The 25315-nt window shown below is 55.1% G+C and overlaps 12 protein-coding genes across 16 annotated transcripts; 4 read left to right on the top strand and 8 right to left on the bottom strand.

Annotated features, from left to right (window-relative positions):
- Positions 1-54: 54 nt before the first annotated feature.
- On the bottom strand, positions 55-3053 carry H310_06666 (hypothetical protein). The gene is made up of 2 exons (XM_008871811.1): positions 2985-3053; positions 55-2936 (listed from the first exon to the last, which is right to left on the bottom strand). Exons 1-2 carry the CDS (start codon positions 3000-3002, stop codon positions 291-293), a joined length of 2664 nt encoding a protein of 887 aa, XP_008870033.1. The 5' UTR covers positions 3003-3053; the 3' UTR covers positions 55-290.
- A 1218-nt stretch (positions 3054-4271) lies between these two features.
- On the bottom strand, positions 4272-5207 carry H310_06665 (hypothetical protein). Its single transcript, XM_008871810.1, has one exon. It carries the CDS (start codon positions 5093-5095, stop codon positions 4331-4333), a length of 765 nt encoding a protein of 254 aa, XP_008870032.1. The 5' UTR covers positions 5096-5207; the 3' UTR covers positions 4272-4330.
- Positions 5208-6247: 1040 nt separating this feature from the next.
- H310_06664 lies at positions 6248-7396 on the bottom strand. 2 transcript variants are annotated; one of them, XM_008871809.1, is made up of 3 exons: positions 6975-7396; positions 6805-6930; positions 6248-6756 (listed from the first exon to the last, which is right to left on the bottom strand). In XM_008871809.1, the coding sequence occupies exons 1-3, from the start codon at positions 7351-7353 to the stop codon at positions 6308-6310; spliced, it is 954 nt and encodes a 317-aa protein (XP_008870031.1). In that variant the 5' UTR covers positions 7354-7396; the 3' UTR covers positions 6248-6307. The 2 variants fall into 2 exon arrangements, with proteins under 2 accessions (XP_008870031.1, XP_008870030.1); XM_008871808.1 differs by having other exon boundaries at positions 6248-6930.
- A 573-nt stretch (positions 7397-7969) lies between these two features.
- Positions 7970-10561, top strand: H310_06663 (hypothetical protein). The gene is made up of 11 exons (XM_008871807.1): positions 7970-8105; positions 8149-8210; positions 8260-8732; positions 8776-9234; positions 9291-9404; positions 9457-9532; positions 9580-9764; positions 9812-9962; positions 10011-10066; positions 10112-10158; positions 10208-10561. The coding sequence occupies exons 1-11, from the start codon at positions 7996-7998 to the stop codon at positions 10524-10526; spliced, it is 2052 nt and encodes a 683-aa protein (XP_008870029.1). The 5' UTR covers positions 7970-7995; the 3' UTR covers positions 10527-10561.
- Positions 10479-11720, bottom strand: H310_06662. 2 transcript variants are annotated; one of them, XM_008871805.1, is made up of 3 exons: positions 11428-11720; positions 10830-11378; positions 10479-10775 (listed from the first exon to the last, which is right to left on the bottom strand). In XM_008871805.1, the coding sequence occupies exons 1-3, from the start codon at positions 11702-11704 to the stop codon at positions 10534-10536; spliced, it is 1068 nt and encodes a 355-aa protein (XP_008870027.1). In that variant the 5' UTR covers positions 11705-11720; the 3' UTR covers positions 10479-10533. The 2 variants fall into 2 exon arrangements, with proteins under 2 accessions (XP_008870027.1, XP_008870028.1); XM_008871806.1 differs by having other exon boundaries at positions 10479-11378.
- A 212-nt stretch (positions 11721-11932) lies between these two features.
- H310_06661 (hypothetical protein) lies at positions 11933-12982 on the top strand. Its single transcript, XM_008871804.1, has 3 exons — positions 11933-12104; positions 12151-12551; positions 12602-12982. The coding sequence occupies exons 1-3, from the start codon at positions 12059-12061 to the stop codon at positions 12806-12808; spliced, it is 654 nt and encodes a 217-aa protein (XP_008870026.1). The 5' UTR covers positions 11933-12058; the 3' UTR covers positions 12809-12982.
- A 699-nt stretch (positions 12983-13681) lies between these two features.
- Positions 13682-16047, top strand: H310_06660. Of its 2 annotated transcripts, XM_008871802.1 has the most exons (3): positions 13682-14450; positions 14627-15132; positions 15532-16047. In XM_008871802.1, exons 1-3 carry the CDS (start codon positions 13688-13690, stop codon positions 15946-15948), a joined length of 1686 nt encoding a protein of 561 aa, XP_008870024.1. In that variant the 5' UTR covers positions 13682-13687; the 3' UTR covers positions 15949-16047. The 2 variants fall into 2 exon arrangements, with proteins under 2 accessions (XP_008870024.1, XP_008870025.1); XM_008871803.1 differs by lacking the exon at positions 15532-16047 and having other exon boundaries at positions 14627-15373.
- Positions 15374-18032, bottom strand: H310_06659 (hypothetical protein). The gene is made up of 2 exons (XM_008871801.1): positions 16567-18032; positions 15374-16507 (listed from the first exon to the last, which is right to left on the bottom strand). Exons 1-2 carry the CDS (start codon positions 18001-18003, stop codon positions 16025-16027), a joined length of 1920 nt encoding a protein of 639 aa, XP_008870023.1. The 5' UTR covers positions 18004-18032; the 3' UTR covers positions 15374-16024.
- A 501-nt stretch (positions 18033-18533) lies between these two features.
- H310_06658 (hypothetical protein) lies at positions 18534-19323 on the bottom strand. The gene has a single exon (XM_008871800.1). The coding sequence runs from the start codon at positions 19309-19311 to the stop codon at positions 18595-18597; it is 717 nt and encodes a 238-aa protein (XP_008870022.1). The 5' UTR covers positions 19312-19323; the 3' UTR covers positions 18534-18594.
- Positions 19324-20201: 878 nt separating this feature from the next.
- H310_06657 (hypothetical protein) lies at positions 20202-21003 on the bottom strand. Its single transcript, XM_008871799.1, has one exon. The coding sequence runs from the start codon at positions 20914-20916 to the stop codon at positions 20539-20541; it is 378 nt and encodes a 125-aa protein (XP_008870021.1). The 5' UTR covers positions 20917-21003; the 3' UTR covers positions 20202-20538.
- Positions 20202-22464, top strand: H310_06656 (hypothetical protein). The gene is made up of 3 exons (XM_008871798.1): positions 20202-21291; positions 21346-21487; positions 21533-22464. Exons 1-3 carry the CDS (start codon positions 21264-21266, stop codon positions 22404-22406), a joined length of 1044 nt encoding a protein of 347 aa, XP_008870020.1. The 5' UTR covers positions 20202-21263; the 3' UTR covers positions 22407-22464.
- H310_06655 lies at positions 22363-24833 on the bottom strand. Of its 2 annotated transcripts, XM_008871796.1 has the most exons (11): positions 24622-24833; positions 24419-24573; positions 24313-24363; positions 23976-24250; positions 23794-23926; positions 23452-23740; positions 23234-23400; positions 23105-23186; positions 22865-23050; positions 22737-22815; positions 22363-22685 (listed from the first exon to the last, which is right to left on the bottom strand). In XM_008871796.1, the coding sequence occupies exons 1-11, from the start codon at positions 24787-24789 to the stop codon at positions 22480-22482; spliced, it is 1791 nt and encodes a 596-aa protein (XP_008870018.1). In that variant the 5' UTR covers positions 24790-24833; the 3' UTR covers positions 22363-22479. The 2 variants fall into 2 exon arrangements, with proteins under 2 accessions (XP_008870018.1, XP_008870019.1); XM_008871797.1 differs by having other exon boundaries at positions 23976-24363.
- Positions 24834-25315: the final 482 nt, after the last annotated feature.

Raw genomic sequence — 25315 nt, 5'->3', positions numbered from 1 at the left:
TAAAATCGGTGTTTAAAACCCACCGTCATGACCGTTTTCAAGTGCGTTTTCCATGTTGCAACGGCCGACACGATCGAGTCCGTTCGCTTCTTCATGCGCAGCCGAGCGATGAGAACAACGGAATGAACGAAAGCGTCCGGTGCATCACGAACTCCATTCCCTGCTGACAGATCAAGACGCTGCGCATTGCAATACACGTTGCCTCCATCGAAGGGGCCATTGCTGCACATACGCTCGACTGTTGATTCCTTAAGCCTCCATGAGCGTCGAAAGTGCTCTCCCTTGATGCCTTAATGCCCCGACCCATAGGTCCAGTGATTCGGCCGTCGTCCTTCTTTTCGCTTGGTACGGTCGGCGCGCTGCAACTTCTCCAGAGCGAGTTTCCACTCTTGCGCATCCTCCAAGTCGTCTTGGCTGAGAAACTTGAGATCCTGGCGATTTCGGCTGTCAGATGGAAGGACTTTGTCGTCTGGGAGCCGCACGACGGGGGCACATTGGTCTTTTTGCAAATTCCAGTACACCTTGTCGCCGAACCGGAGCTCTTCGAGCCACGACCCTGACACTTCGCACACGTCGTCCATCTTGGATACGAGCGTCCCGCGGAATCGATCCGTCGGTACTTTGTTGGACGCAAACATGCCCTTCTTCTCATCCGGGTTGAGCTTGAGTTCGCACGAGATGCCGTTTGCTTTGTCTTGAAAGTGAATCGACCCCACGAGTTCCACGACGCGGTCGCCCCAGAGAAATCCACCCATGCGGATAGCGGGCAACGTAAACTCGATCACGGCGCCGTCCAAGAATGTGACGCGGACCGGCCCTTGCTGGACCTGCACAATGCAGTTGGTCTGCAGACTCCCGTTCAAGATCGAGTACGAGTTGATCGTGTACTTGGGGCCGACAATCTGCGCATAACTGATCGGGGGATGGTGGCTCGCATGCTCGCAGTGGACCGTGGCGCCATCCACAAACTCCGCCTGCATCGTTTCGCCCAAGATCGGGCTGAATGGTTTCATGCACCCCACCGTGTGATGCCATCCCGCAACAGCGAACGCCATCGTCAGCTTGAACCGCTCGATCATGTCGGTCGTGTCATTTGCTGCGCTGAGGTAGTTTGGTGCGTACAAGTACAAGTCGACGAGTCGGTCGAGCATGGACCGGGGTTCAAAAATGCGGACTGGCAGCGACAGACTCACGGCGGACTTGCCGTCCAGCAGCTTGGTCCCCATGTTCTTGATAACTTCCATGAGCACGCCGTTCTGCTTCTTCGCAATGTCTTTGTCCGTAAGCTTGACGCCGCCAGACGGCACTTGCACCACCATTCGGAAGTAATCGCGCGGGTGGAATCCTGCGTTGCTGTCGCCAGTGCTTTCCGGTGCCGTCGTCGACCCGACAAGGCTGCTGGCGCTAACTGCGCCAGACAGGACGCCGACCGTCTCGTCGTCATCGTCGTCTTCATAACCCAACGTTGGACCAAGGACCTTGGCATGGGCCACAAAGGCAGAGATGGCACCGAGGCACTGCATCCGCCGCATGTGGACGGCGCGTTGCATGTACGCCGGGATCCATCCCTTGACGTTCATATCTGTCACGTATGTCACGAGGGTTGACTCCGTGTCGAGGGGCTCCACGAGCCATCCGCTGACGCCAATGTGCGCGCGGACGACGCCAGCCACGACCGGTTTGAGCTCGTTGGTGACCGACATTTCGGCAATGATCATCGCGTTCGCGCCGGTCGACACCCCCACGGCGTCCAGCAAGTGCTGGCAGGACGACCGGTCCGTTCCACTCGACGTGCCGGCGGGGGTCACGGCCTCGTACACGTGGCGCAATAGCAGCAAATCGCGCGACCGGACGAGGGGTCGCCAGTCCACGGAAGCGGCGACCCCACCCAAGATAGCCCCAGCTGCGGCGTGCACAAGCCAGTCCGACGGAGACAAAAGACTTGACGCGATGGCGGCAGCTGCGGCGGGGAGGACGGGGGACGACGCAGTCGCCAGGAGAGGGCCGTCAAAGAACCCAGCTGGATCCCCGCCTGAGAGATGGATCAGGTCGGTCGACCCACCGTACGTCGCAACGTGCGTTGAACGGGGAAACAAATTGTCCCATTCGTGGCGCTTGTGGTGGTCCAACAGAATGCGCAAGGCAAGTGATGGCGCCACGGGGAGAATCGAACTGCCGCGCGCGTACTGCTTCCCGGAGGACGGGTCGACGGCCGTGCTGATGCGAACTCCGTCGACGACACCGTCGTACTGAAAGCAAATTGAGGGAGAGTGATCGGAGGCCGGTTTGTTGAAGAGTAGACAATTGAGCAGCTCGGATGCGGTCGAGAGCTCGTTCTCGAGGCGAATGGTGGTTGGAAGGTGAGCGCTTCTGTTTTTTACTGCCATAAATTGAGGAGCATGTTCCGGACCACTGCGAGGTTTCGCGGTCTGCCCTCCGACGTCGGAGAAAGACGACACAAACAGAGCCTTCCGTGTAGGAGACTTCTCGGCGTGCAATGGCTTCTGCCGACCCTCCTCCTCGTCGAACGGCGTAATGTGGCTCTTGCTGCGCGGGACTGGGCCGCTCGGCTGGCTCAACTCGCGTTTTTCATGAATGCGCTTCACGGCCCGATCAAGTACCTCGAGCCATTGGGACACGACATCGCCTTCGTCCCCAGACAAGCAGTACATTGTTCCGCTGGTGCCGTCGGTGAGGTAAATACGAGGCGAGTTCCACGTCTCACTCGTTCCCCCGTCTTGAACCGTCGCCGACTCGAGAGGAATCACAGCATTGGGCTTCTTTTCCAACTTGGAACTGTAGTAGCTGAGAGACCGGCCATCGCAAACGAACCACCGCTTCTTCCATCCCTTGAGGAGCTGCCCTTTCTTCTGGAGGTACCCCTCTTTCATGAACGCAGGATCGTAGCCTGGTCGGCTGCATATACTGTGGTGGTCCTGTCCAGAGTTTGGTGTGAGCGCTTCACGGACTCGTTCAAGTCTCACCTCGTCGCGATCGCCCATCGCTCGTCTCCCTTTCCGACTGCCGCGTGGGGAGTCTCCCTCCGAAACGACTAGAGTTTTTAAATGCATTTAAAACGAATTAAGAATCTGCTCGAAGCGTTTGAAATGTCAACGTATTCACGTTTTTTCAAGTGGGGTGGGCGAAGGATATGATGGCGTGGTTCCATCGCCATGGCGACGCGTGTGAAGGGCGGCGAACATGATTGAGGCAAGGCTCCCCATTAAGTTATACTACACTTGACCGCTTCTCTTTCCAAGAGAGACTTCCTGACATGGATTCGTCCCTCTCGGAGTCGGACACACTCAGCGACGAAAACGTGTAGGACTGCGGTGTCTCCATCGTGATCTTGGCCCTGTCTGGTCCTTGTGGATAGTGCGTCTTCATGAGGGTATCCATGTCGATTTGTCCATCTTCCAGCAGCGGAATGTGCCTTGGCATCGTCATAAACTGATGGGACAGCGTCATGAATTGCTGAGTATCGAGGAAGGTCAGGTCGACGTCGCCGCCCCCTGCGCGCCTTGAATCCATCAATGGACTCAGCGCCGTTTTCTTGAACGGGAGGGACAGCGATGTGTCATCTTTATCTGTTTCCACTCGAGTCGGCGATTGCAGGAAGAGAAAGGCCGCGATTCCAACCGCACAGACAGACACGCCGATGATGTAGCCAATGTGCATGCTGGTCAGCCCTTCCTGTGGCGTCGTCTGTGGGTACATGATTGTGTAGCCGATGGTGGCATTTGCACTCCCTCGAACGGATGGGTGTATGACAATAGCATGGATCGAGCAGTCGACTTGATGGGCGGAACATTGGCCGGTCGATTCCTTTTCCACGCATGCGTATCCTTCGGGTCCAAGGTCCATCAAGCATGGTGGGCATTGCTCGTCTTGCCGCCGACAACTTGACGCTGGAGAGTGTGGAAGTGCACAAACTCGAACGGTGCGGCAAATCACTCCTGTCGTGTTGGGTCCTGTGTTGGCGATTTCGCTGTGTCTTGCGACTACAGTCGCCATGAAGAGGGTGAGCCATCGCATTCCCGCCACCAGTGTTCTCGACTGACGGGACGGACAGGTGACCGACAGAGACGAGCTGATCGAGATGTGCTCTCTGTCACAAGCGACACAAGCGCGTAGAGCGGGACAATGGCCGCTCCTCCTCAGCCAGATGGCTTCCTTCGTAGTCCAGGCGAATGCAGAAGTATGGATGGCCTATTCGCTCAAAATAGTTTCAGGTCGAGTTATTGATGTAATGTGAGCGCAGACGCTATCAATGAGCGTAAGACGTGGTGATAAATATATTAGGTGGCATATTTTGACGCGGTCTGGCTTTCTAAATCTTGGCCTCCATCGCATCGTCGTCGTTGCTAGTGAAGCTAATCGTGGACATGCGATCCCCGCGCCCGGAGTCGAGCAGCGACATCTCGCTCACAAAGGACAAGTTCGTGCTCCAGCCGCCGTCGTCGTCCTGGGCAAATGAATCCGTCGACCGCCGCAGACTTAACTTTTCATGGACGATGTCGCCGGCCTCCGAATCGTCTTCCGTTGACAGACGTGGTCGCGCTCGATGTGGCTGAGTTGGAGCGGGCTGCAGTACAATTGCCTGCAGGGAAGATAAGGATGGCGCCGTTGCTACGCCGTTGGGGCGAGGTGGGTAGCGGCCACTCACGCGCATCAACTCGTCGTCTTCGAGCAGAACAATGTCGTCGTTTTTGCTGCAATGGTGCTTTGAATGGATTGGACAGACGACGACGTCTCGAATGAAAATGTTGCTAGGTCGAACTCCCCGATGCCCGTGGTCCTCTGGGACGAACAAGTTGGACGCACGATGCTTTCCGTTCGCTTCTTCCATCACGTACACACCTTCTGGTGACTCGCCGTGCGTTGCGGTCTCCCAGATTTTCGTGTGAAGGTGGTCGTCGTGCTGAAGGTCGCTGCTACGGCGCCGTCGGCGACAAAACAATAGGACGAGGCACACGAGGGCCAAGAATCCTATTCCGATGCCAACGACGAGTACAACGTCAGCCGCAGCGTCCACGGCGGTCTTGTTCGGAAGCTGGGTCGTCGGAGGGGCACTGGTGTTGGCGGCGACCTCCATGGCGTCCAGTCAGTTGGACTATACCAGATATCGATCCTCGAGCGTCCGCGCAAGCTGGTTGCCATCCGCTCCCACCACGTGCTCCACTGGCCCGATACTACGCAAGCATCGCATGCTCGAGTTGCGTCACCAAGCACCGATGTATTAAACTCACTGCGCTAAACATATTGTCCCAATCCAGAGCAAGCTTTTACCGATTCACGTAGGGTATTTGCTTGCGCTATACCCTTTAACAAGTATGACGTACATCTCCTCTGCAGACTACTCGAGATATACCTACACCATGGGTGCGCTGGACCGAATCTGCCAACATTGCGCGGTGATGGCGCATATCGCACATTCGGAGGCGCGGTGTCCACGGGCGCATCCACTGTCGTGCCCTCGCTGTGCGCGAGTTGTTTCGCCGGTGGGATTTGGCTCGCAGTGTGTTTCAATATACCTTCCACGCGACGCCCACCCCTGATTCCGAAGGAACGAATAGAATGTCGCTCCGCCTTGCCTTTGTCCATGACGGCACATGAGAAGTGGCAGTGACCCTCGTGAAAACAATCACTGGCCAAGTGCCGCTCACAATTCGCCCATCAGAGACCCCCCCCCTTTGCGAATGCATTTCGCAACGGAACATGATGACAGGCTACTGGATCCCCCAGTAGGTACCTGGAGCCGCCGTGGCAAGTCCCTTTCGTCGATTGGTTCCGCGCTCCTCTCAAGCAGACCATCTTCGGACAAGAATGTCGAGTTCGGGCAAGAAAGAACGACGGCATCACCTCGCTGCGACGACGAAATCGTTCGCGGAACTGGCCACGGCCATCGTGTGTATGCACCCGCCATCGATGCCGTGTGATTGTGAAGGTACGACGTCCGTATCAAGTCTCTGGACCTTTTGGTACGGCGATGCTGCAACAGCAATCGCTCACCACTCCATCCACGCGTCGAGGGATGGTGGGGTTGTCATCGATCCATCCCTCTCGAAATGTCGTGCATGGATGCACTCCTTCGTGGTGGTGGGCCATGTTGCTGCGCCAACCGTGCTCGACGATACCGGCTACGTGGGTGCCGCCGCTCCGAATGGTCTGAACCGATCGGGTTCATCCGATGGCACGAGCAGGGGACGCGATCGCGTCGCGCGCCTGTGGGCTCCAAGCCTCGTCCCGTGGCAGCAGTTTGATTCACATGGCACGTCAACTTCGCAACACTTACACATTCTACACTCTAAATATCGACTTCGTCGTCGTCAGTGGATACGGTGTCGGGGGAATTCATGGGCGAGAGCAAGGAAAACACCGAATTCCGTTCGTCGTTTGCATAGTCCACCGTGGTGCGGAACCGCATGAAGACGGTGCTGAGGATGTCGTCGTCGTCCGCAGACGATGGCCCACTTGAGACCGAGATAAATGCTGGCGAGTCGAAGCGGGGCGAACGGTCCAGCAAGTCTTCCCGCTGCGAATCGGAGACAAGGATTAATGGCGGGGGTATCGACACGTCGTCGGTGTCGACGGGGTCGGACGGGATTTTGTGCACGGGCTGAATGTTTGGCGGCACCACACACTCTCTCCTCGTCGACTTGCGGTGCCGCACGACGCAAATGGCTCCGAGTAGAAAGCACAGGACCCCGGCGACGGCGATGATCCAGTACACGAAAGACTTGGTGTGGTTTGCATCTGGCCGTGCACGTGATCTCGACGAAAGAGTCAAACGAGGTACCTTACCTGCGCTTGGATTCGTTGTTGCATCCTTGTTGGCAGGTTGGACGGTCGTTGATACCAACGAAGTCGTGGGTGGCATCGCCTGGGAAGTAGTTGAAGGCGGCATCGACGTGGTCGAGATCTCGCCATCTATGTACAGGTGAGGGCGTCACGGCGGCCGTCACACATCGTACCGCAGTCTACGAGAAGGGGAAGCTCGACTTGTGGGCATGTCTGCTCCATCGAGACCTTTTCTCTACAATCCATTGCACCTGCGGCGCGCTGGAATATACATGGCGGGCAACGCCCGCCAGACCGATTGCACTCGAGTCCACTGAGCATCGTGCACAAGACGTTCGCTCGACAGAACGAATAGTTCGCATTGGAAGCGGCGCCTGTGATACCCAGCAACGCCATCCCCATCGCCACACCGAGACGGCGGCGGCGTTGCATGGGTGCCGCTAAAGGGAATGACAAATGCAACACAGAACGGACACCGGGGTTGCGCTGGGCGAGTACCACATGGTTTTTTGCATCGTGGCTGCCGCGCACAGGTCTCGATCTGCCGTCCATCCTGCTGGCTCGTCCAAACACTCTGTTGCAACTCGACCAATACCACCCTGATGCCGCCTGTGCTCGCGGGTCTTTCGTGGGTGGCGTGGGTGGCTGCTGAACACCACCCGCCACGACAGCGACGTCCAGATACTTCTACTGCATTCGAGTCCCAGCGCTGATCGCGACCATACCCTCTCGACGGCGAAGGGACACATGGCATTCGTGACCCGTCCGGTCTCTCCCGCGTGCACCCTTTCACACGACTTCCTCCTGTATTCGGACACCGTGTTGCTGAAAATGCTGCGATTTCGAGGGAGATTTCGACCACAAAATGGATCTTGATGTGAGTATGCTTCTCGTCTCACGGCGTGTTTTAACGTGCCTCGGCTTCCATACAACGGATGGAATCACCCCTGACTTGGACGTTTAACGCATGCGTTTAATACAACAATCTCCGCTCGCCACGTGGCACGTTATACAGTAAGAGAATGACACGGATGCGATGTCGAGTCATCTGAGATGAATAGGTACTACTAGAGGTGACGAATAGTACTACTACGATAAAATGTGGTCGATATTCATTTTTACAGGTACCACGTGGCCAATCCGGATAACATGACCCGGGTATCCGTATTGGTTGGGGAAGGAAGAAGCGCGAGCATGAGTCAGCGCGACGACGACCGGCATGGAGGGTTCACGCCTGGAGGCCCACCTGCGCTCAACAGTCAGCCAGCCAAACGTGTTAACGCTGCGAATCCATTTGCATCCGGGTGCTGAATGACTTGATAAAACTTGCGTTATCCTTTGATGTAGACCTGTCGCGACGGTGAATCAAGTTCGACCTGGGGCTGTATTCGGCGTACCCCCAGGCACAGGTACTTTCAAAACCAGCCAGCTTATATTTTCCATCATGCTCGTCCATAGTTCCATTCCGACCATCAGCGTCAAGTCAGTTGAACACGCCACTCGGCCACAAGCAGTTGCCGGATCCTCCGCCGATGGCCGACACAACTGGGGTTGCGAACCCACCAAAACCTGCCCAATTTCACACACACGAATTCGATACCGATTCACTTGTCCATGCATTTCAGACGACGAACCTCAACTCGACACCATTTGGCGGTCCGACCGAGCTTCCTGCAGGACTGTCCATTCAGCATGACGATCCCTTCCAGCGTGTTCCATCGATCACATCGTCGTTTCCCATATCTTCCAACATATTTCAAGCCCCACCTCCACCCAGCGCCGCTGCTGTGCCGCGCGACCTGTTTACGTCAAACTTCAACTCAGGCGATTCCGTGGGAAGCGATGCATTTCCCACCAACGACCCCAACACATTTGCACGTGCCCCACCGCTGCCGCCAGCGCGACGAGACAGCTTCAACAGCCCCTTTGAGGTGACATTGTGTTGCCTTGAATGATATCACAAATCTTCTATAGACCGCGCCATCCAACGTGCACGACCCTTTCCGACAATTGCAGTACCAGAACCAACCGCCCGCGACCCCGCCGCCGCCCGCCGCGCCCTTTCTCAACTACAACTCGAGTCCGCATCCCCACATTCCATCTACGTCGCCGAACACGCTGTTCAATCAACCTCCACCGTCAGCATCACCAAAGCCATTCGCGACGCAACCACAGCGGCCACCTCCTTCGCCGCAAAGCCAACTCTCGCGGGACATCACGATGGCTCCTCGAACTGTGGACGATTTGTTCGAGGAATTCATGAGCCATGTCGCCCCCGACAAGCTCCCGTCCCCCGTCACAAACGTGTACGACCTTCCGCCTACGCTGGACACACTGGTGGGCTTGTATCGGGAGCAACAGTGGCAACAACTTGAAGCGAAAGCATGGAGCATGCTGAGCTCACCCGACCCTGAATTCAACCTGCACGTGCATGTACGTCCAAGCCAAACGGTGCTCGTGGCCATCCACCAATGCTCCATCCCTTCTAGACGTGGGCCATGGTGGCTCTCATGAAGCTTGGCAAAATCGACGACCTCGAGCAGCAAGTGATTGTACTTGGCGATCTGGACCACCACCAGTACCAGTACGAGTCGTACCCAGAGGTATTTGCAGGACGCGCCACCTGAATCGTCTGTCCAACGTCGTGTTGGGTAGCAATACGGCGGCAAGCGCGGATCGTTTGTGCCGTTGCGTCTGCGGTACATGGCGGTGCAGTTGCCGCGCTTGAAAAGTATCAAACTTCATGTGGCGGGTGTGACGTGACCATCGAGTCGCTAGATAACGTGTCCATGTACGAGACGATGGCGAGCCAGCTGCTTGTGGATTTGCAGCAAAACGCATTTGACCTGACGCCTGAAAACGCGACCGAGTGGCAGCACATTGTGTCGACAAACTTGATCCATTCGTTCCTCGATCGAAAAAAGTTTGACGCCGCCCTGCGCCTCGCCACGGCCCTGTACAGCGTACGATTGCCCCCGTCGGGCTGGACGTCTCTATTCATCCATTGCAGGCCCAGCACCTTGGCGCCGACGCTAGGCAGCGCGTGATCTTGGCTTCACGTCTCGGGCGCATTTACTTGCAACTGGGCGACTTGACGCGGGCGGAAGAATTGTTTGCGGATGCGGCTGCTTTCAACTTGCAGATCGATTCCCCTCGACACGGTACATTTCACAATTCAACCATGATCGACGTCACGATATTTCCCGCAGATTGCTCGGCGCGGCTGCTCTTAAACCAGGGGCTCCTCCACTTTGCTCACAATCGCGTACGTGCTGCCGTGTTCTCGATCGTTCTTTCGACGGAGATGTAGTTTAAAGAAGCCCTCGACGCGTTCAATACCATCTTGGGCGTGTACAGGTGCGCACCCTCGTGCTGATTTGAAGGCCTCATGTGGTCTTGTCTCCAGTGGCGATGACGCAGTCGACCATGACAGCACCGAACCGTTCGCTTCGTGGGATGATGGAGACGTCGTGTCGAGCGCCGCCAACAATATGAGCATCTGTGCGCTGTACTCGTGCGAAGTCCAGACGGCGGTGACAGTCCTCGAGACAGTGCTGCAAAGCGATCCGCGGCGGCACTTGCACAGCGCCATCGTGTTCAACTTGAGCACACTCTACGACCTCGTGTGCGACAGCGCCAACAGCACGAACCGCAAGGGAATGATCAAGCGCCTCGCCGACACATATAACGTCGAGCACATTGACACGGCATGCTTTCGCATATAAATCAATCTTAATGCACAAGTTTCTGTCGCTTCGGAGCCGCCTCGTCGGAGTCGTCGAAGAGCACATGGGTTGTCGTCGGTGGTGTCTTGGGTAGCTTGGTCTGGGCGGGCGTACAAGATGCCTCGGTCGCTTTCGCGGCATGGTTGACAAGCGCCGTCCAGTACGCGACCTCGCTCTCTCCAGTCACGAGATCGATCACAATGTCGTTCCCCTTGAGAGTCAAAGGAGCTCGCTTGAATGTGTCAAGCACTGAAATTCGTTAGCGTTAGCAAATGCTTTCAAGGAAAACGTTGTGTGGTGCACCTCGTTGGGCGTGTGACGTCGACAGGAAGCGTGCGAACGCAATGTCGCCACCAAATTTGAGCTTGGCATCATCCAGGAATGCCACGGGAGCCACGGCTTCCAACGCGCCTTTGATCTCTTTCCGAGATGTGTCCGCCGGGATGTTGGACAGTTGAATCAATAGCCCACGCGTGAAGAAGTCGACATTGGCCCCAGGTGCCTTGGCCGCCGCTTCCACCGCTTGTCTCAATGTTCCTGACGTAGTTTGGGCCGAGTTATGGTGCATTCGTTCCTTGAGGCTATTTCGTAACTGAAGCCACTTGGACTTGGTCATGCCTTTTATGCCAGCCAAGTCGGGATGGCCGTCGCGAGGTGGTTGCTTCAGTACGGACAACACTGCGTCAACTGTTTCGGGTGCCGCAAACTCGACAAACGCAAACCCTTTGAACTTTTGAGACCCAGGGAATCGAGGCATGCTGACCAAGTTGACCTTTCCGAAGGGTGCAAACATACGTCTGAGACTATCGTGGTCAGATCCGCATGGAAAGTTCTCTATGTAGATGGTCCGAACTACGCAGACAAGACGAATGAGACGAGCACATGCAACGAGAGTCCGTACCAAGACTGTCATCTTCCCCCGCAGCGGGAAGTTCCCTTGGTCGGACGTGGGTCTTTGCGTCGTTGAGGATCAACATCGAGGACTTCTGGATTGCTTCAGTGAGCATGCGTGTCGTTGCACCAAGGGACTTGATGCGGTTGAACGAGAGAAAGACGTCGATCTCGATGAAGCCGTCGTCGTGTAGCTGCATTTTCTGCTGGAGAAACTTGTCCTGCCGCAGGTTCGACGGGCTCAAGTAGAACTCCATTTGCTTTTGCACCTTCTTCTTGGCGCTCATGTGATCCCAATTCACGAGTGTTGTATTCCACTGGATGATTGGCTAAAAGTATTTTTTCAAAAGCGCAAAAGATTCGGAAATATTTCATGGAAAATGCATTCATTTCAACATGGGCACGAATTGGTTCTGTTCGAGATTGCGATCCTTTCGTATGGACAACATCTCCCGCTGGACGTCGACTCTCCTCACGAAGGACATGCTGCAGTGGCCGGTGGTGGTCTGTGGTGGCTCGTGTACGTTTTGTCGGCTCGTTGGGTGCGTTGAAGGAATGCATGGCATCGTTCTGCTACATGGTGCATCTTCCTGTCAAGTCGACGTCATCGAGTGAACCCTCGAGTTTCACACAGTGAGGCCATGATATGCTTGTGTTGGTTGACGTGGTGGCGAGGAGCAACCAACGGCATGTGCTTGAGCTCTTCGAACCGCATCTGAATTCCGATGGCTAGGCGTGCCCGTCGTTTGCGCTGGAGGCGGCAGCCAGGACTCGTGCCTTGACATCGTTCAATTCTTCGAGCAACTCCAATTGTCCCGACTACGGAAGATGCCATGGAAATGGCTGCAGACAACAACTACGTGGATGTTGCCGACTACTTTCATGGCGATCACTCGGAAGGATGCAGTACAAGCCACATGGATGGAGCGGCGGCAAACGGTCGCATGGCAGTCCTTCCGTTTTTCCATACGAATCGAAGCGGACGATAATTGGATCGACCTAGCGTTATCGTTGACGTCGCGAGATGGGGTAGGTGGCTCGTTGGCTTCTTGGTTAGGGCCAAGACGGGTCGTCGGACATGTACCTTTCGTGGCAGGGACTGCGGGCGGACGGCTGGCGACGATATGTTTAGAGGTTTATATTATGGATCATATTTATTTCGCTTGACAATTTTGGGGTCTTAGGAAGCTATCGACGGCGCCATAGCGAGTGGTCCCTTGGCAGGGGTACAGAGGAATCGGGGTTTCGACGAGGCAAGCGTGTTGAGGCGACGCGATGGACGCCTCAGCCGCAAAGTGGCAATGAGGAGGTCCTGCGGTGGGTACCCGCTTTACAGACCTTGGGGGATGGTGCTAGCCGCAAAGAATGAACAGTGGCACGTGGTCAAGTGATGGCGTGGCAAGGGGGATATCGGTATAAGTCTGACAGGGAGTTGATTTGCTCAACACAGCCACGACACAAGGCAATGTGGTTCGTGGCGACCTCCCCCCACTCGCTCCAACCTTACAACTTGCTGGGAGAGGTCCGACACGATCAAGTCGACCGACTTTTCACAACGAACGGAGCGGAGACATCGAAAGACAGACCTCCGCTGCATCGAGACGCTGGCCGTGGCGGAGAATCCTCCGAAAGTGACCTGAAACCTCGACCTTCGTTGTAGTTGCAATCCTTTCATGACACTGTTATCTCCATACTTGTCATGGGGAGAACTCCACTGCCTTTCACATGGTTGGCAACACGTTCTGTACGTGAAACCTGCAAACCAGCGTAATTTTGTCTTCTCTTTGAACGGTGCCACACCGGCATGTCGTGGCTGAGCTAGCCCTGCGCTGTTTTCCAAGACACCGAAAAGTCACGTCAACCCAGTGCGACGAAACGACATGTGTGGCAGTAAAGCACCGATCTACATCCTGCGACCTGTTCACCACTCGGCATGCGCGGTACTTCTCATTTCGAACGTCCTTCTCGGATTCGGCCGCCTCCACAACCTTCAGTTCCCATCCCCTGATGTAGTGTGACGGGATGGAGTGCATAGATGGCATAAACCATGTGCTCCTCTGCAGAGCTCCATGATCGCTCCATGATCGTGTCAGGAAAATGCGCTGGAGGTGGCGAGCTCTTTTCTTGGTGTTCCTATTTCTTACTTATATTTTTGAATTTAGGACTGAAATGAATATATTTTCAATTAGAAGAATACAATGATTTCCAGCCAATGAGACTTGGTTCGGGGCCTTAAATGGTTGGCTGGAGCATTCTCCAAAAACCCGACGATGGCGTCATTCTCGACTCCCGTCGTGACCTGCAACACCAAAGGCTGGGGCCCAACCGAACTCCCCAAGCAGTTCCTTAACATCCCGTATGCCCCGTTTGGCAAGCTGGACAAGTTGGGGAAGGCCGCCGATTTCACGGCGCAATACCAGACTGCCAATGCCAACCGACCGGGACGCTACCAGCGCGTGACCGACCCGTCTGGCGTGAATGCTGAGTTCCAATACAAGCACGACGCGATCGAAGACTCTTCGTTCCAACTGGTGGACACGGCCAAGGCCACCCGCAACAACACACGCCTCCGCCCGACGTGGGGTCAACAGCGATTTGCTGCCAACCGCCTCAACAACCGCAATGGCAAGACACCTGGCCAGGGCATGACAGCCTTGGAATCGCAGAGCCAAATGATGAAGAAGGGCCAACAGAAGCAGAACAAGCGATGGGACCGTCTCTCGAACGCCCGCCGCATGTTCACAACCAAGCGCCGCGACGGCGAAACCAAAGAGCGCATGGCGTCTGTCCAAATCAGCACCGAGTGGAAGCTGGTGCAACAATTCGAACTGCAGCAACTGTTGAAGCTGCAAGCCAACATCCCTGCCTCCGAGGACCTCAAGACGTTCGGCACGCTCCTGAAATACGACGATAACTTCGACCGCATGTCCTCCCGCACTGCCAAGCCGCTGACGCGATTCGAAATCAAGGAGAATGTGGCCGTGACTACGACGGAAGATCCCGTCATTGAGTCGTTGGCCACCGAAGGCGCTGGTAAGAGTGTGCCTGTGACCCTGACTGACGCCGTTGGCCCTACTGTTCCCGTTGATGATCCATTATACGCTATTCTGATTGCTTTGAGCATGCTGAGAGTTTTGTGGCTGAGGGAATGTGTTGGTGCCGCGTCTGGGAATTGAGTTGTCGCGCCATCGTCTGATGCAGTGGACTAGGCACGGTGTTCGCCACGGACGCAATCTTGGCGCACCTCATGAGCTGCCCGCGCTCCGTGTACCCGTGGGATATTGTTGTGCAGCGCGTGAACAACTTGCTCTTCTTCGACAAGCGCGACATCTCGTCCGGCATCGATCTCCTCTCGGTCAACGAAACCGCATTGGAACCTCCGAACCCGGACGAGCCCGACAGCGTCAACCACCCCGACCGCCTCGCCGTCGAAGCCACAGACATTAACACGTTCTTTGCCCAGCAAGTGCTGCGTCCGGCGACCGAATTCACCAAAACGTACAACCCGAACCCGTTCCCGGACAACACAGCCCCTGTCGCGTACAAGTACCGGCGGTGGGCGCTCAACGATTCGGTCAACTTGGTCGCTCGCTGTGAGGTGAATGCGCTTTCGCTCAAAGGTGAAGTCGAACAAACGGTCAAGACGTTTGCCTTGAACGAGTGGGACCCCAAGCTCAGCGGCGGCATTGACTGGCGCAAGAAAATCGATTCGCAGGTACACCCCTCGACCTCGTTTCTCGTGTTTGGCGGCGGTGGCATCTTGGGGAGGACCCCATGACATTTTTTACCAAACGATATCTACTTCCCGCAGCGATGCGGAGATGTCGATGGTGGAATCGTATCATCGTTCAAGATCTGAAAGATGTCAGCCGTGCCTATCTGTCATGCATATGAGTCTTGGTTTGACCGTTCATCTTGCGGAGGACTCTACAATCTGTACGCCCGGACGACATCTGCTTCCCGCAGCGATGCGGAGATGTCGGTGGCGGGATCGACAATCGTTCAAGATCTGAGAGATGGCATGCGTGTGTGGCTTCTTGTGTTGGTGGACATGAATGGATGGTTCTTGATTCGTTGGTGGTGGGAATTGCGACGTTGATGCTTTCTCGAGTAGCGCGGGGCATTGCTGGCCAACGAACTCAAGAACAACGCGCCGAAGTTGGCGCAGTGGACGCACTCGGCTCTCCTGGCAAACGCCGGGCTCATGAAGCTCGGGTACGTGACCCGCCACAACACCAAGGACAACCAGGCGCACGTGATTTTGGCGACGCAGTCGTACAACCCCGTCGACTTTGCGCAGCAGACGTCGCTGAGCCTGACGAACGCGTGGGGCATCATTAAGATGCTGGTCGAGTTGTTCATGGAGCAGCCGGAAGGCAAGTACGTGATGATGAAGGACCCCAACAAGCCCGTCGTGCGGATTTATTCGGTCCCGCTCAACACGTTCGAAGACGAAGTCGCCGACGACGACGAAGATGACGAAGAGGATGACGAAGACGCTCTGGACGACGTAGATGAATTGGACGAATAAATACCTCGATTCCACCGGCTTTGAACAATGGCATGGATCTGAGATAACACCTTTTAAGTCACGTCTAGCAATGTCGTTAACCAAAGTGGAACGGAGCCGTCGCAGGCTGGAACGCCAATGTGTTAGTCGTTGCGTCGACAGCAGCAGGCGCCACGTCGCCATCCACGTCGTCGTCCATGGCGCCGTCAAACCACGTGTCAATAATGTGCGCGGCGGCCGCGCTCACTTGCTCGTTGGCCGCATAGCACAAATTCTCGACACACTTCAAGCACCCACTCTCTTCGACAGCAACCTTCCCGTCGTCCTTGCCCTTCTCCAGGACAGCGTTGATTCCTTCGAGTATCACGAGTTCCATACTCGGATCTTCATACTCGTCAAGGAGGGTCGAGAGCGCCGACAGGACGTCCAGGCGGACCAGTTCGCCCGCCACGGCATCGCTCGCCTTGACGAGAAGGTTGCATACCGCCCAGCCAGCCTCCCGCTTGACGCTGTACTCGGCCCACGTCAGCTGCTCGACTATAGAAGCGACGACGCCGGGGGCCGCCAACACTGCATTCATCTAATCCAAGCACCCACATATCGCGTGAGATTCGAATCGACATTATCGAATGTCCTTACGTGTTCGACCTTTCCGCCGGCCAAGTTGGATAGCAACCAGCACACTTCTTCGCGGATGGCGCGACTAGCGTTTTGGAGAACGCGGGGGCACGTGGCCAAAAGCCCCGCATCCAGTAACACCTGGGCATGCGCTTCGTCGTGCGAAATGAGGTAACCGAGCAATCGCAGGAGCGGCGACAGCACCATTGGCGACGTGTACATGTGGAGCGCATCCACAAGTTTGGGAAGCACCCCCGTCGAAAGCAGGACGTCGACAACCGACGCGTTGTGCAACGTGACTTCCACGACCGACCACGCCGAGTCGCATAATGTCAGCGCCTTCTCATCAAGCGCGAGCGTCTCGGCATCCTGGGCGACCGAGTTGTCTTCGTCACCGTCTCCGTCAATGGCGTCTTCGATCGCTTGGAGCGGGCGAAGGGACGCCCGAGTGGCACGAAAAGTCACGTTTTCACCCGTTTCAAAGTTCACGTCGACGTCGATCACCTCGACCGTCGCTTCGTCGATATCTCGCAGCAGTCGAACGACCGCAATGTCGTTGGGCGCAGGTTTTCCCGTGTGAAACTCAAAGAGACGCCACGGGGCGACCGACGGCGCCTCCGCCTTGTCCTTGTCCTTGGCCCACACTTTGGCTTTTTCCAGCACAAGCTGCTTGATCACGTTGCCCAGGACAGTGATAAGCTCGGTCTCGAACTGCGACGTCAGCACCTGCATCGTTGCTAGGAGGTCCGTCATGTCAATCATGCTGCGCAAGAGCCACACAGCAGCGCGGCGGAGCGACGGCGTACTCAACCGAATGTGCGGAATGACCTGGATGGGCGGACAAATTTGAACAACAGCTTCACAGCACGCCTTGGACTCGCTCGCGACGTTGCCGAGACACCACGCCGCCTGGATCTGTAGTTCAGATATACCGCAATGCAAAAGTACAGCAAGCTTGGGGAGGGCGCCACCTTGAATGACGAGGGCGGATCGATCCATCGACGAGATAAATCGAAGAGCAAAAGCCGCGTCAGATTGCATGGGGACGTCGGGATTGTCCAGTGTCGCGACAAAGAATGGGACGGCGGTGGTGATGGTGTTCCACAACGGAATGTGCTGCGGGTCTCCGTCATCGAACAGAGGCGGCACCCCCGAGCTCATGAGGTAGACGAACGCTCGCAAACTCTTTCGACGTACTTCCTTATCTGGATGTTGCAGCCCCACCAACAGTGTCTGGCTGCGCGACGCAAGCTGTTCAATCAGCAACGACTTTTCCTGAGGTTGGCTTTCAGCCTGGGCTTTGGCTTGCGCGGCGAGGTTGCGTCGTTGATTGTACCCATCTTCCTTTCTAGCTTTCCGAATGGACACCTGCGTGTCCATGCGAGAGCGGCGGCCCGTGGCCCCTGTCAGGACCTTCTTCAGCGGAGCGCGAGTTTCCTTCTTCGTTCCTTCCGGCATGTCGGTGGGCGGTCGCTGGAATACTTTACACAACAACACTAAGCAAAAAAACAAGGATTTGGATATAGATTTGATAAAGTCTTGAAATTTGTATAACAATTCTATTCAACCTGAAATAGGTTCGGATTTTTCCTGTTTTTGCTCGAAGAATGGGAATTAGAGTCGTAAGCCAACCAAAATTGGCCAAGTTGAATTTTAGCCAATCAAATCTAACCCTAGTGAGAATATATGGCACGGAAGGAATAAAGATTGATTCCAAGATGAAGATCGAGTTGCATCGTGGTGTGAGCCCTCCCTGGTGTCGTCACCATGGGGATGGGTACATGACGATCACCGGTAGCGTATTGAGTCGTTTGCCATACACGAATGAAGTTAGTTGATGGTCATCCGCGAAGTTTGTTTGTCGTTTGTGGTAAAGACGCCTCCTTTGTCATACTGAGTCACTTTACCACTCCCGTCTTCCTGCTCAGGTTCAAAATTTCGAAGTCGCAGAACTCTTTCGCCCCCTTTGTGAAACCCCATACTGAATAAAAAATGGTTCGACTATTCACTATAACATTGTATCCTAGCGCTATTGAGAGGATGATCGTTCTATCCATACCACGTTGAGATTGACGGCAGCCGTGGCAAAGATGGAGCGGCAACTCTATGTGTATACGTTCGAGCCAACGTAGCTTCGCTCAGGTCGAGGGGTGGCAAGTCGGGGGATGGGAAGAGACTGTGGCAGCTTTGGGGCAGACCGTGCACAGACAATTTGCGAGCAGGGGATGTGTGTCTGGAATCGCTGGTGGTTGACGTCGTCTCGGGTGCGGACAAAGTATTCTCGTCATCGTTTTCCATGTCATCGTCGTCATCCATATCAATCGCATTAGGATTGTACAGCAACAGCGCCAGTCTCTTCTGTTGCTTTCGAATTTGAATGTCGTAGGCCGTACGGTCAACCCCATCGAACATACTGCTGGCCGTTTCCATCGACAGAATGCTTTTGCGAAGCGATCGAATGTGGCGGTGGGGCCATCGAGGGATGCCGACCCGTCGACACACCTTCTTCATGAGGGTTGTGCAAATCCCAAACAATTTCGCGACTTCGGCCAACGGTTTGTCGAAATGCGGGCGCAAAATGTCGATCGTGATGTGCTTGGAAAAACTATGCGTTGCCGTTGGGTTGAGCTTCTTCTTGGTAGCCACGGACGTCGACGAAGAGGCGGCAGCGGTCATGGAGGTGCCTGGCAGGAGCTTCTTGTGCGTCGGGATAGCAGGAACGGGGGTCGGGAGGCGGTGCTTGTGATGCTGGGGCGATAGATTCATCACAGATTGCAAAATGTTCCCTTGGCGCAACAGCGAAGCTTCGACAACGATTTCGGGAAGTTGACAAGTGACGCATGGCGACGCAATGTTCCTATTCCTCGACGGACCAATCCAGTTGGACCAAGCGGTTTTGGATTGGCTGCATACATGAACTTGCACCAATCCTAGGTCGTTTACGCGATGCCTGACGTTTGATTGGCCAGCATCGAATTGTCAGCGAGATCGCAGTTTCGAAGCCTACAGTACGCAACTTCGCAACGGTTCATGTTTTGCGTGACCAACGTGACATGGCCTTGGCCGCCGCCTCCAACAGTTGCGTCAACTCCAGATGATGTTGAGTCTGTCGTACAGCGCTAACATATATCTCGCCGCAAGTTCAACAGTGGCGACGTCTCCGTCACCACTAAAAGAGACTAGACAGACATTCCCACGACTCGCAAGGATAGGGACAGTCGGTCGGTATACACAGAACGAAGGGTCTGTTTTGGCCGACACCGCCCAACGATCTGTTGAATGCTTCTTGGAGCCCCGATGGGGAACGGACAGGTGCAGCCGTCGCGCCCGTGGAAACGCACAATCGGGTTGCCCCGTGGTGGCCGACTTGGGTAAACACGTTGACGAAACGCTGGAAGTGCCCCAAAAAAAGGTTTCATCAACATCATGTGGTGAGAGCCGCATCCCTGTGTGCCTCCTGATGTGCGTGGGTGCGGAAGTTATCCGGACAAAAACGAATTGACATCGCCATGTATACTAGTCAAGTTGGTAGAAGTATTATAATGCATACAAACGTATCGTAAATCAATTTCGCTAGGATTAGTAAGTCGTGGGAAAAGTTAGTAATCTCCACATACTACAGGACGAAACAGCGACAATTCCACCACTGTGGCAAGCTCCACTTGAAGTTGAAACGTCCACCTCATTAGTTGTGGAAGAGGGAAATAGATGGCACCCTGTGGATGTGCCGTCGTCTCCTGCGGTGCGTCCGCTCGTTTGGGCATTGCACAAGCCCCAGCCAACCCCCTCAAGGTGACGTGAAGTAATGCTGTCTCAACACCTTGTGCTCACCCGAGGCGGCCGAATTCGACGTGCGGACGACGGCGCAAATCGTGAGCTGGCTTGTTGACGAATACTGCGCCAATACAATTGCCGCCTCCCTGCAATCCGCACGAGAGCGCTCCACCGAGCGTCCGTCCAACCTTTGAGGCACAAGGCCAGTGCTGTGTACTACTACGTCTCCGAGTGACCAAAGCAAACAAAATTTCGTGGTTGCATGGCACAACCTGCCATCTCAACATATCTTCGATCGCCACACATCCGAACAGTTCGACTGCTGCGTGACTGAAACGTCCGTGCGGGAATCGTTGGAACACCCCCCACATGAAGGAATTCCGAGGTGGCCCGTGCATTTGTATCAACATTTGAGTTCGAGCGGATCGACTCGTCGACAGCAGTCACATCTGGACGACGGATTGTTGCGTCGACAGCTTGGTTGCAACGTCCGGACATTGCTAGTTCGTTCGGTACTCCTTGGGGCTTCTCGCTCGCGTCAGCCACGTCGGCGCACCTTCTGCGACGAATCCCGTGACATCTCGGCATCATCCTCATAGAGGCACGCGAGGACGTTGGAGGTTTGTCCCAATTGCCCTATCCATCAGCCAATCCGACGGAAGGAATATCACACGTCCCAGTCGCTGCCTTGTCACATAGTGGTTTTGCCCAGATGCCGCCAACGTGGGCAATGACGCCGGGGCGTTGGCGATGGCGTTTGGGCGAATGGGTCGTTGGCCAGTATATAGCAATTTGTATTGCCTATACAAACACCAAATGAGAAATCGAACTGTCATGACGTTGAAGTGGACGCCCAAAGTTTGGTCCAAAGTTTGGTCCACAATTGCGCGTTAGTTTGCATTTTCGCGTTCGACCCGCCAACGACCCCAACGCCCGCCGCCACGATGGTTACGGGAACGCTCAAGATCAAAGGTACGTGTGCGATGCCTTGGCATACCGATGGCCTTACACCATTCGTTCCACCAGTCGTTCGTGTGGATGACTTGAAAGACGCGGAACGCTTGCGTGATGCCAAGATGATTGTGCGCCTTGGTTTTGGCAAAGGTCAACACCAACAAACAGAGCCGCAGCCGGCTCAAACGGGCCACTTCAACGAAATCCTCGTGTTGTACGTGTCGTCCCATCAAGCGCGCTCGTCATGATGGAGCTGTAGCAACGATTTTAACCCTGCCTCGAAGCAACCGTTGCAGTTGGCAGTACTTCTCGACAACAAGGCGATTGCGTCTGCCAAGCTCGACGTATCGGAATTTCTTGGTTCGAAGCGCGAAGAGCATGGTGTCAACTTGGACGAAGGCGCCGGAGTCGTCGCTTTAGGTGTCGAGTTTACTCCAAAGGAGAAGAATGACCAGCACAAGAAGTTGGGTGCTAAAGCATCTGGCTCCACCTCGGCCAAGGGGTCAACTGGCCCTTCTGACCCCCACACGTCGATTCCTCGCAGCCTAACCGCCACGCCGGACCACTCCACGTCGTTGTGGTACATTCACCCGTCGTTTTACTACGAAAAGACAAAGGAAATGTACTCGTACGCCACGAGCTTTGCGGCCGTTGGCTACGTCGCCCGATACGGCGAGTCGACGCTCGAGTACTTTTTGCACCGCTTGGCGCCAAGCAAGGTGGATAGCCTGGAATCTGTGGACCAGTCGTTGGTCCCTGCGCTGCGCACAGTCGACTCCCGCGTGGACGAGAACGTGGCCACCTTGCTCAAGACGATTGCCGCGAGCCAAGAATACTTGCTCAAGACAAAGGACGGTGCCGTCACCAAAGTGCAAGCGACAATGAATGCGACCAAGACGACAGTCGCCTCCACTGTGTCGACTGTCCAGTCCAAGGTGAGCCAAGTGACATCGTCAACGGTCGAGACGGCGTGCAGTTTGCGTCAAAAGACGATGGATACGGCCAACAATGTGCGCAAATCGACGGTCCAAACCATTTCAAGCGTCTCGCGCTCGACCTACGACACTCTGTCGAACGCGACGCACCACATTCTCGCCCACGTTCCGTTTATCAATTCAAAGGAAACGGCTTAAGGTGCGTCCCAGACACGGCTGAGCACTGGATTCGTAATACTATACTTCACAAAGTCGCTGTCGTGTTGCGGGGCTAGTAGATCCATTTGTAAAAGAGTAGGTACGCCTCGGCTTGGAGCACGGTGGCTTCGCTCACTTCCTTGACACTCGTGTCACTCGTGACGAACCACTGGCCGCCGTGCTTGACGTAGGCCACGTAATGACCGCCAAACCGGTTGCCCGAGTGGACGACGACCGCATGCAACGAGTAGGTTGTGGGAAGCTGAGGTCCGCAGGGAGCTACATTCGACCGAGGTAATGAAGATGAACACGGTGTCCAAGATAGTGTACGTTGGGAAAGATATGGAGCCACGTCCAGGTCGGTTGAAAAGGCGACATGGAGAGTGTTTTTCTTGAGCCTCGTCAAGCGCTACAACAATGGTCAGAGCGACACGTTGTGCTGCCAGCGCGGTCAAGACCTTGAGATGCAAAACTAGGATGGGGGCTGGAGTGTGCAGCTGCATTTGAATCGCCGCCGTGCGGAGCTGTGACGATCCAGAGATTGCGTTGCAATGGTCGCAGGTATACCCGCATCCGTGGGCTTCGGAGAGGACACCAGGCGCCGTGAACGCCGCCAACGCGTCTTCAATGGTGCACGCATTCACCTGTGTGTCGCGGCCAACATGAGGAAGCAAGCCATGGCGATGGGCACGTCTTACGTCTTTGGGAATGGATACGGTGATGCTGATACATGCATCAAACGTCTTCGATGTGGAATTACACGACTGACACACGACCGTGCTACAAACATCCACTTCATGCAAGCCTCGCGGGAACCGCCATCGTACTTGACCAAACACCCCATCATTGCGCGCCAAACAAAGTTGTCGACCGAGCCGCAGTCCGGCGCTATGGATGGCTGAGGAGGCCCGGCCACGAACAAGTCGTCTTCGTTCAGACGAAGCTGCTTGGCCACGAGTTTCTGGATTTCTTCCACGGAGCTTCCCTGTGGAACCTGCAAAAACCTTGTCGACCACCTTGACGAGAAAAAAACGAGCAAACGCACCATCAAACTCAGTGTGTCGGCATCGGTCTTGACAAAAATTTGCTCCATAATCGAGGGTTTCGGCTGCGCTGTGCTTGGTGGGGACGGCGCCGTAGCTTTTGAAGCCGCGATGAATTCGTCGTCAATTGCCCACACAAGAGCCAAGAGCATCTCGTATGCGTCTTGCTGCGCTCGATTGCGAAATTGCCGACACTTTTCTCGGACCTCCGTGAGAAGTGTCGATGGATTGTACACTCGCTTGCCCTTGATCTTTGTAGCTGGTAAGGTTGTTCCGTCCAAAATGAAGTCCCTGGTGAGAGGAGTTTCGTGTCAAGTAGGCCGAGTCTAGCCAGTCCAGGGTACATGAGAGCTTGGGTGATCGGCCCTCGACCATGCTCTTTCGCGACTGCTTGTTTGAGCAGTTGCGGCAAGAAGACTGCCTTTAGCGCCTGAATCGTTGAGTTGAAGTAGCAAGAATTGCCCAAGTTGGCCAGTCCTGTCACTCACAACATATATCAGGACAAGCCATCGCCAATTGCATCAACCTGGAATGACACTGACCCCGTAGGTCTCGGCGACGGAGTCGTCATCGCTTTGTTCGACTTGAGATTGGTTTTTAGTTGTGTGAGCCTTTTGGTTCTTTCGGCTTGATGGTCGAACAGTTAGTGGCTTGTCCTTTTCTGGCTCCCCAACGATCTTCGCATGGAGCATTCGTCCGCTCTTTCCAACCACAATGTCGTCAAAGGCCTGGTGGATATCACGAATAGTTTGGGCGATACGATCGCTCCGGGCGACGACAACACCATCGCATTTGATACACCTTAAAAAACAATGTCCATATTACTTGAGACCACATCGCACGCATAGGCGGCGGCAATATACCAAATCGCTCTTGTCGCCATGTCGAACATGCAGAAGTGTTTCGCCACGTGCCTAAACCACGCAAGTCAACAGCGTCAATCTTCCATGTTGACTCTTGAGTACGTACTGAAGATGGGTCATGCAGTGATTATGCTGTAAACAACCCACGAAGCCACATGCGATGCACATGCCGTTTAAGGAAACCTTGTCCAGGTCAGTGATGTGTTTGACTGCATGCTTTGGTTTGGTCTTCTTCTTTCCACAATTATCGTCGCCACAAGTCTATGCATGCACCAGCGATAAAGGACGAGGGCTGAAGCACTTCTGTACCTCGCAGTGATGGAGCCCGCCTCTCTTCAGCCGCTTTCTCAGCAACGAAATGTTCAAGGCCGCCGTGACGTGCCGGCATCCTTTCGTGGTGTCGGATGATTCGTTGTCATGCTGGCTATGCACCCCAGTGCCAGATTCTGCGGCTGTAGACGGAGCTGGGCCGTCCATTTCGTGTCCAGTCCCGATGACCTCTTGGCCACTTCCGCCGTTGGGCATATTCAATGTGCTCGATTGGTTCAATCCAATCCGCATAATTTCTACGTCCGGATAACGATTGGACGGTTTCGGAATTTGGTACGACTGCCGCGAAACGTGAGTCGCAACATGCAAGGATTTCTCAGTCTGTGCATGTTTGCGGCATGCGTATGTGGCCATGAAGTAGAGAAAGACCATAGCACCATCCTACAAGAGTGGAATTCGCCTGCCTCGAGTGCACAAATGTCTCCTTGGCACAACTCCGATGTCGAGAGAAGACTTGAAGACGCTGACCCAGTTCCTACAGAGCTGACCTGCGACTTGACTTTGTACAACGCGTTTCTACTTGGCGAAGGCACTGTTTTGTTGCGCTGGTTCTGTTGCTGAAGTCGTGTGTAGGTAAAGACATGTTTGTACAAGCGTCGCTTTGTGAAGCAAGCATCGAGTTCCTAAAACTGCGGCTCGCGGGGCGATTTGGACCTGTCCTGCAGTCCGACAT

Source organism: Aphanomyces invadans (assembly GCF_000520115.1).
Source record: "Aphanomyces invadans strain NJM9701 unplaced genomic scaffold supercont1.12, whole genome shotgun sequence".
Classification (NCBI taxonomy): domain Eukaryota; phylum Oomycota; class Saprolegniomycetes; order Saprolegniales; family Verrucalvaceae; genus Aphanomyces; species Aphanomyces invadans.
This window is presented reverse-complemented; position numbering and strand designations above follow the sequence as displayed.